Source organism: Hoplias malabaricus, unplaced genomic scaffold (genome assembly GCF_029633855.1).
Source record: "Hoplias malabaricus isolate fHopMal1 unplaced genomic scaffold, fHopMal1.hap1 H_6, whole genome shotgun sequence".
Classification (NCBI taxonomy): Eukaryota; Metazoa; Chordata; class Actinopteri; order Characiformes; family Erythrinidae; genus Hoplias; species Hoplias malabaricus.
In genome coordinates, this window is record NW_027101329.1 from 108,036 (window position 1) to 117,500 (window position 9,465).

Here is a 9,465-nt window from a genome sequence, read left to right on the forward strand (position 1 = left end):
GCTGGAGATTTTGTGGTCAGAGCTGGGATTTAGGAACGGCAGGATGCTCTGGAACATCAGCGGCTCTGTTAACACATGGATTTTGTACCATAGCACACGCAGGACATTTGTGTTCACACTTACCAGCTGATCCAAGTAAAGTCTGAATCTTTTCTGGGTTACTGCTCATGTGTATAATGAGCTCTAGTTTTGTTGATACCAAAGACGACAGCTAAGAACTGACAATAACTAACAGTTGTAGATAAGCTGTATGCAAAAATCTATTCATAAATAGCAATAGATAGCAAATTTCAACATCACTACCCCAACAGCCCCAGTGAGATGGCCTTTGAAACTGAAGTCCCCACTCTTAGACTGTACTTTACTCTGAGGAAGACTTCAGTGTTTGACTTGTCCCCTCTCTTTCACAGCCCCTGATTTCCCCGACCCCATTAGGAACCCGAGTCCATGCTGTTCCACTGAGCGATATTTCATCCCAGAGTTCTCCTCACAGCACAAATGTGTGAGGGGATAAGTGCAGCCGCATGGTCTCCACACATGAAGATGACCCGGAGGAGGTCACTGAGTATTCGTCATGAGGACGGCCCTTTTAGCAAGGAGCCTTTCACGTAAACACAGTCCCTTTACATTTCCACTCAGCCTGGGCCTCAGGAATCCACCGAAGACCAGGCTCAGTCATCAGGCTCCGCTCGCACTCTGCATCCCTTTGTCCCAATATTGTTTTTAAAAATCCGATGACATTATCTTGAACAATATGCTATGGCACTACCCTACTGCACAGCCTTGTTTTTCTTCTGTTTGTCTTATGTAGAGTAGTAAAAATCTGAGATTAAGTTAGTAATCACTGTATCTATTAGATTTTAACAGCAGATCAGGAATCACAACTTTAGAAACCTGTGTTCTGATTTTTTTTCTTCTTTTGTGTAGAAATTGGCTACAGGGTCACAATTAAAGCTGTTTTTAAGGTTTATTTCAAGTAATTTCAACAACACCAAGAAAAATACATTTGAAGATAAACCATTTAAGGTCTGAGCTCAGGAGTGGAACAATACCATCCAGCACTCTAAGGTGGAAAGGGTCTCAGAACTTTAAGCAGAACTGAAGCGCCGAACACAAAAACTCCTCACAGACAGTCACCCGGAGGAAACCCACGCAGACACAGGGAGAACACAAAAACTCCTCACAGACAGTCACCCGGAGGAAACCCACGCAGACACAGGGAGAACACAAAAACTCCTCACAGACAGTCAGCCAGAGGAAACCCACGCTTTGTGTTGCGCCTTCGTGGCGACTGTTACTTACTTTGGTTGATGCTGCTCCATCACTTCCTGTAGTACACTGTGTTTACAAATGATCAAAGTGTCAACCATGACATTCTAAGTCAAGATATATTTTTAAAATCAGTGTTGTTGACCGTGTCGATTAGTCGCTGAAACTCTAATCGCCACTGAAGTCAAAGACACGTTTAACAGTTTGCAGAAATGTTGGAGCATTTGGTCAATAGAGAAACTGCATTAAAAGTTTTTATTAAATGTGGTCCCACTTAGTTTACCTGAAAACCGTGGTCTGTTTTTTCTGGATTTGTTCAAAACTGTCAAAACATGCGAAGGAACTCACCGGCGACGCAGGTCCTCTGCGACTGTGGCTCTGCAGCTGAATAAATAAGCCCTGAGAGACTGGAGCTGCTGCCGAAGTTTGAGGACGGCAGCGAGTGGCTCCGAATGCTCGTACAGACACGGGTTCAACTGCTGCACGTCCAGCAAGGGCTCCTCGTAGATGAACTCCAGAAACTCCTTCGCCTGTTTGGACACCTGATGAGAAAGGACATCTATCAGCATCAGCATGGACCACAAAGAGAAATGCTCCCTGTCCCCTGGCTCGCCTCTTAGGGAAGGATAAGGGCCAGAGCTACTGCTCCTAAATGCTTGATCAACCTTACAAACGTGCAAAGACTACAAGGAAGGGGCTGTAAAACCAGCTACAAAACAATGCTGTATTCCTGCTCTTTGGCTGCAGTTATTGGTGGCTTAGGATATGTTCCTACAGCAGGGAAACAGGGCCCAAATCTGATTTGTCTATTAGACCATTCACACTGATTTTGTAATGTGACTTATGTCCGTCATCAGTCTGAACAGATTACGCTCCTAAACTGACCCGTATGCGCAAAAGTGCAATGCTTCATGCTCCATGATAAAAGGAACACTAGGCAGTATTTCTGAGCTGTCATAGGGAGAGCAGAGCCTCTGTTTTGGCTAATCCAGACTCAGCACTGCGGAAACTGCACTATGTAACTTTTGAAGGAAGGCAGGAAAACACCCCCTCTCCTTCCCTCTTGATTCCAGGATGGTGCTATAACAGTGAAATGCAGTCTGCAACTGAAGGGGGAGCCCAGGAGGAAAAATACCAAATCTGTCCAAAGTGTTTGGGTTTTAAAACAAAGGAATGGAAGCTGGTATTTCACACTCATTCTCTCTCTCTACTTTCTTTATGAATAATAGATGATAATATTAAGATTTAATGGACAATTAAAACACAAACTGACTCCAATAGTCAGTAATTACCCACAGGCCGAGTGTGTGAACTAAGGGTTCTTGGGTTCTAAACGTAAAGTTGCTTAACATAGGGTGACCAGACGTCCTCTTTTACCCACACTATGTCCTCTATTCCAGACTTTAAAAAAATGTCGGGGCGGAATCTCACAAACGTCCGGGATTTTGTTTTTCTAGCGTTTACATAGAACTTTGAGAATCGTTTCGTTCTCAAACTAGTCCCGCCCTCCCCTACTCCGATTGGTTCGCTTGAGTGAGAAGGGGGCGTGGTGAAGTAGCCTAAAATTTTCTGATTGGACGGTCTGACAGTAGAGCTACCGTTATTGGTCGATAACCTTCTCTGTAAACATTTAATTGGTCAGTCTGCACGTCAGTAGTCCTTGTTTACGTCAGGCAAAGCTCATGTACCCACCCTCATCTCGAGCAGCTATGCCGAAACAAAAATGTAAGTTCTCGGATGAATTAAAAAAGAAATTCCCATGTTTTGTGTAGCAAATAAAGGTGTAAAGGACCTAAAAGCACACATAGGTTCCGCTAAGCATACAACGGCAGTGAACCCCCCCCGTATCAATTCCCACAAGATTTATTTTCTAACAAAAACAAATATGCTTTGACCCGTCAATTACCATTCCGTAAACACCTCAACATTAAACCAAAAATGCCTTGGATGGATGTACACCGACCATTCCTTACTGCTGTTGTCCATCTTTCTCTCCTGGCAACATGAAATATGAAGGTAATCCCTGATGAGCTGATGTAAAAGTGGCATGAATTCTGATCTCACCACTCAGACTCGCAATGTAGGATAGGATATGGATCAGATTTCAGTAGCACATTTCTGTCAGATTCTATGATTATTTTTTCCCCTGTGTACACAGACGTAAATCACACACCCGTGTCAAATATGAGGAAAAAGATCAGATTGGATTTGGGCCACTTTTTCCTGCTGTGTGAACGGAGACATTCTTTAACGTCTTCATTTTATTCCTCAGTTTTAAGCACTGTATATGAAACTTGTGTCAGTTTAATAAAATATATTATATGATTTTTAATACATCTACTACCCTACAAACCTACATTAGCTCTACACTGACGCAGGCTCGTCTTCTCTGAATCATGGTCATGGCGATTATGCATGTGTGCTGTAGCTGTGTTGGTGTCTCACCTTGTGTTTGTTCGTGTCCCAGTTGTGCAACAGTCGAGCGGGAATAAGGAAGAGGTTGTCCTGGTGGCAGCTCTGGCAGTAGTACCACCCGCTGTAGCAGCAGACCTTGGCTTTGCCCCGCGACAAACCCACCGGCCTTTGGCATCCTTCGAGAGGAGAAAATGGGAAAGTAAATAAGACAGAGCCCCACATGTGTTTGGATATTTCCAAGAGGAAAATTTCACTGGGAGCTGGTGTGGACTCGCAACATATTGAAAAAATTAGGCCAAAATAAATGAGCACAATCAATGTTGACATTACTGACCACATGGAAAGAACATGGTCACTGAAAACAGGGTCCAAACACAGGGAAAACGTCAATGACCATGCATAGCCTGATGTTGTGATGTCAACACGGTGTGAACTCTGGCTCTGGAGGCTGAGAATGACTGATAAAGAGTGACCTGTGCTGTTCTGATGCAGGGGCTGCAATGATTAGTCGGCATAATCAACATGACCTATTACAACACTGTCTATTCGGAATTTCATCAATGACGCATTATTAATTTTTAACTGCAGTTAACTACAGGAAATTCTAGGGTGGCATTAGTCAAAGTTGGCAACTGTCTCCCAGCCACAAGCAATGTAAACATAAGCCACTTATTGGCTGTAAAAATCTGTTGGTTTAGTCCTTTGGTTTCATTTTTCATGATTAACCAGATGACTCACGTAAAAAAGAATTACAAACCCGCTGCCATGTTACAAGTCTGCGCTCCGTTCCACCTTAAGAATGGTGCATCAGGATTAAAAATCAGCGCTCCATTCCACATTAAATTATGCAGCAGGTTATTAGTCGGCGCACCGTTCCACCTTAAGTGGTGCAGCAGATTACAAGTCGGCGCACCGTTCCACCTTAAATACTGCATCAGATTACAAGTCGGCGCTCTGTTCCACCTTAAATACTGCATCAGATTACAAGTCGGTGCACCGTTCCACATTAAATAGTGCATCAGATTACAAGTCGGCGCTCTGTTCCACCTTAAATACTGCATCAGATTACAAGTCGGCGCTCTGTTCCACCTTAAATACTGCATCAGATTACAAGTCGGTGCACCGTTCCACCTTAAATAGTGCAGCAGATTACAAGTCGGCACTCTGTTCCACCTTAAATAGTGCATCAGATTACAAGTCGGTGCGCCGTTCCACCTTAAATAGTGCATCAGATTACAAGTCGGCGCCCTGTTCCACCTTAAATAGTGCATCAGATTACAAGTCGGTGCACCATTTAAATTGGAACACTGTTCCACCTTAAATCCACCATTCCACCTTAAATGGTGCATCAGATTACAAGTCGGCGCTCTGTTCCACCTTAAATAGTGCATCAGATTACAAGTCGGTGCTCTGTTCCACATTAAATAGTGCATCAGATCACAAGTCGGTGCACCATTCCACCTTAAATAGTGCATCAGATTACAAGTCGGTGCACCATTACACCTTAAATGGTGCATCAGATTACAAGTCGGCGCTCAGCACCGATTTGTAATCTGATGCACCATTTAAATTGGAACACTGTTCCACCTTAAATCCACCATTCCACCTTAAATGGTGCATCAGATTACAAGTCGCCGATCTGTTCCACCTTAAATGGTGCATCAGATTACAAATCGGCGCACAGTTCCACCTTTAAAAAAGTTTATAAATTTGATTCCTGATCACCTGTAAATGATACAGTGATTACTATCTTAATCTCACATGACTCTTACTACTTTACAGAGAGTTTATAGTGTATTTAGGCCTAACCTTGTTTATGTTTTAATCACTGATTGACTAATTGAAGAACACACATTAGTCGACTACTAAAGTAAATCTTTGTTGGAGCCCTAACAGATGACATTCCAAACAAACTCTGAGTGTGATCACAGAGCTCTAGAAATGTGTAAACCATGTTTTGGGTTAATAAATACACAGAGATACAACGGTCAAGGTGAGGAAATAAACAGATCCAGCCATCTCATTAGCTGCTGCACCACCAAACAAAAAAAGCCAGGGTCAACTAACGAAGTCTGTCCGATCTGCTAATGTCACAGTGTGACCTCTGGCTCCAGAGGCTGAGACTGACTGATAAAGTGTGACCGTGTTAAGACATAATGATTAAGGTGGATCAGTCGCCGTGTGCAAATGTGCCCAGGTTTTCGCTGTGAACCTTGGTCTGACTGCGCTCCCTCCTTCCGGACAAGCCGAAGATTAAATGAGCTTTGAGTCTTTCAAAATCACTCCATCACTGATTGCACGTCCAGCCACAACAAAGCCAGAGTGTTAAAAACACACAGCGAGGAGCTCCTGGGCCTATTCAGCAAGAACTGATATCCCCAGAGCGCGCTCTGCTTTGTCTCCCCCACTTCTTTCTTGTCCGTGTTTTCTTCAAACATTCAGTGCCTACAAACGGGAGATTCATCCCAAAGGAACCAAAACAGGTGATTGTAAACCTGGCAGGTGTCCCTTATCCGAACCATCTGGGAAACGCTTGCTGGGGACAGTGTGGCAGAAGAAAAGAGGAGGGAATGAAAAGCCTGGAGGGCTGAGCGGACACGGACCTGCGCTATTCTCGGTGGAGCATGGTGGCGGCTCCCGACTTCACAGGCCTGAGAGGAGACAGGGAGGAGATGGCAGATAAGATCCGGGCATGAAAAACAAGGGGGAAAACACCGTCTCCAAAGAGGGAGGCCTGCTGCTATCTCCAGGTAAGATCTGCACAGGGAGGAGTCAGCACAGGAAAAGAAAACAAAGCACTGATTACAGCGTGTGCCGGCGCATGCTGTAGGTCTGATGCACTGCTTGTGGGGGGGGGGGGGGGGGGGTCGAAATTTTGCAGGTACACAGCTGTAAAAAGACTGAGAGAAATATAAAAGCGATTCCGGAATGGCCCAGAAGGTCTAAAAGTTTCACAAATCCAAGCCTTAAAAGTTAGTAAGGGAGATCTTCGCAGATACCACTTTGTTCACTGTGGGTGTGTTTTTGTTGCAGCACGTCCTCACAAGCCACAGCTGTTTGTGGTTGCTCATTTTGCATGCAAGTCAAATGGCCTACTGCCGCTTTTCCATGGCATGGTACCTACATTACTAGACTCGACTCTGCATTCCTCATTCTCTATCAGGTAAATCTGGTCCTGGAACCAGGTTCTGAGCTGAGCAGGGACTAAACCGTGGCGTGTAAACCTTGCACAGCACTGATTGTCCAGAGACAGTCGTCACTGTGCACCACACAACGCAGACGACCAGCACTAACTCTCCATCTGTAAAAAACATCACATTTGTTTTCATCCGACTCACAACGGCAGCTCGTAAAATTACACCGTGGTCTTTTGAAGAGGTTCAAACGCTCCTTGGATCGGTGGCGGACGAAAGAATCCAGTGAGAGCTGGACGCAGCAACAAGAAAGTAACAAACTCTACTGATCTGTCTGAACTGATGACGGAGCTGTGTCCAAACAACAACACACCAATACACGGCAAGTAAATGACTCAATGTTACTGCCACCGTTGTTGTAGTTTCCAAAGCCTGCTGTTCCCGTTTGAGACTGGGTTTTGAGACCACATCAGATACATTTTGGGTGTGTGTGGGTGTGTGTGTGTGTGGGGGGGGGGGTAGTGGAGAAAGGACCAGGTACCAAACAGAGAGTAGAGTCCAGTAGAGTAGGGACTGTGCATTAGAAAGCTGCCATTAGTCTATTTTACTATTCAATTTTCCATCTGGAGAAGAGGTCTGTATCTTTAGTGGACAACAGTGTACCTGTATGTGACAGTATTTCTGAGTCTAGGCTCAAGTCATGGGCCTATGGGCAATGCTTTTCAGTGCAGATGTGCAGCCAAACCCACTAATTCCATGTGGTGTCTGTCTGTACACGCGACAATTTTCATCCATCACTAATTCAGCATATAATCACAAATCGGTTTTTCCTTATGGCTGACAGAAACTTGGACTTCCAAGGGTTAAGAATCCCTAAACTTTGTCTGTTTACTTTACGCAGCAGGGCCCATGCCTCCAGCAAGAAATCTTCCTTAATAATAGTTTTCCCCAACAAGTGGATGTGAGGTGCGGTGGTGCAATGTGCTATTTTTGGAGCGGGCTGGTATGTGTGGGTTAGTGCTGCACATGTACGCTGATTACAGGGCAGCGGTGACATACGACACCCCGCTGAGCATCCCGTAGCTCTGCCCTGCTATCAGCCAACCGTCAGCGGCGGAGTGAAAGAGGCGGGGGGACACCAGCTCTGCCTTTTTATAGTCTGGGGTCCCTGCCCCTGGAAACCTCAGGTTTACATTGGCAGCTACGTACAGGGCATGATGCTAGCCTTCAGCCTCGGCTAGAACAACCCATTACGTATTGGTTTGGAGAGGGGCAGGAATGAGCGGAGAGCTGGGAAAGGGAAGTTTCTAGTGAGCTATTCTTAGTGGAGGGTAATTTTGATTATAGGTGGAGGTCAATAACAGCCTGTTTGGAGTGATTTGTGTTCTGTCCATCATTAATTATGGTGTTGTTTGTTTACGCAATGAAGAAGCCGTATGTGTGGACTTGGTACCTCCATCACAAATTTGATTTGTCATCAGATGATGTGATTTGTGCCCTGTGAAGGACTGGCGCCCCCTCCAGGGTGTATTCCCGCCTTGTGCCCAATGATTTCAGGTAGGTTCTGGACCCACCGTGACCCTGAACTGGATAAGCGGTTACAGATAACGGATGAATGATGTGATTTGTCACTTAAAGCATTTTTCCACTGCATGGTACCGACTCGACTCTCTGATTGGTTCCTGGTTCGTTTCCCAGTACCGCTGCTGTTGTGAGTCAGATAACAACAAATGTAGAGCGCTAAGACGAGGTTAAATGCAGCAAAACACACACAACGAGCGCGGAGAAATAAGAGCACTGAGTAAAAACAGAGAAGAAAGAGAACCAAGACAAAACGGCAAAAAAAAACAGAGCTTCTGTTCCTCGCTCTTCACTGCTGTGCGCTCAGGGTCGGGGTGACCAGCGAGTGGCACTTTCTTATTTAAAGGAACAGGCGCTGAAAATTTTTCCACTGCATGGTACCGACTCGACTCTCTGATTGGTTCCTGGCTCTTTATCCAGTACCGCTGCTGTTGTGAGTCAGATAACAACAAACGTGATCTTTGCTGTTTTACAGATGTAGAGTTGGTGCTGGTCATCTGCGTTGCGTGGCATAGAGTGACGGCTCCCTCCGGCCAATCAGAGCTCTGCAAGGTTTACACGTCACGGTTAAGTCCCTACTCGGTGGAGAAGCAGAAAAACAGAGTCTAGTGAAGTAGAGTAGGGACCATGCAGTGGAAAAGACAATGTTGATGGACATTTTTCTGAGAGTGTAATGTCACTGCTGCTAATGACGAGAGTATAAAGCCCCTTAGCATCGGGTTGTGGAGTAATGGACCTGCATACAGCGGCTTTGGGATCAATTAAATCTGTGTTTGTGATCCAGAACTAATAACCGACCTCAGCACATGACCTCACTAACGCTCTCATGACTGCCATCAAATCAATGTTTCAACATCTAGTGTAAAGACCTGAGGCTGTTACTCCCAAAGAAAACCCTTGACTTCTCTGCTCAGAAGTGGACAGAGTTGTTGTTCTGTCAGTGCACTAAACTTTCAGCTCCACTCCCACAACACTCGTCATGGACAGAGTCCATGAGTAAATACAGTGCCCAGAAAGTGTGTCACTTCTGGGAAAGAACAAGCCACAGCTCAGGGTCTTGGGCAGG

The 9,465-nt window shown here is 45.2% G+C and overlaps 1 protein-coding gene across 2 annotated transcripts in view; it reads right to left on the reverse strand.

Moving 5' to 3' along the window:
* The window catches only part of LOC136686082 (pleckstrin homology domain-containing family M member 3-like), a 43,973-nt gene that overhangs the window by 16,862 nt on the left and 17,646 nt on the right, over positions 1 to 9,465 (reverse strand). Inside the window, exons 5-7 of one of the 2 annotated variants that reach the window (XM_066659582.1) lie at positions 3,715 to 3,860; positions 1,618 to 1,811; positions 1,237 to 1,338 (exon numbers count right to left, since the gene is read on the reverse strand). In XM_066659582.1, the coding sequence (XP_066515679.1) occupies positions 1,299 to 1,338; positions 1,618 to 1,811; positions 3,715 to 3,860 (380 nt within the window). In that variant the 3' untranslated portion in view covers positions 1,237 to 1,298. Of the gene's footprint in view, positions 1 to 1,236; positions 1,339 to 1,617; positions 1,812 to 3,714; positions 3,861 to 9,465 lie in introns of those variants that run through there. The other variant, XM_066659581.1, reaches the window with a different exon arrangement.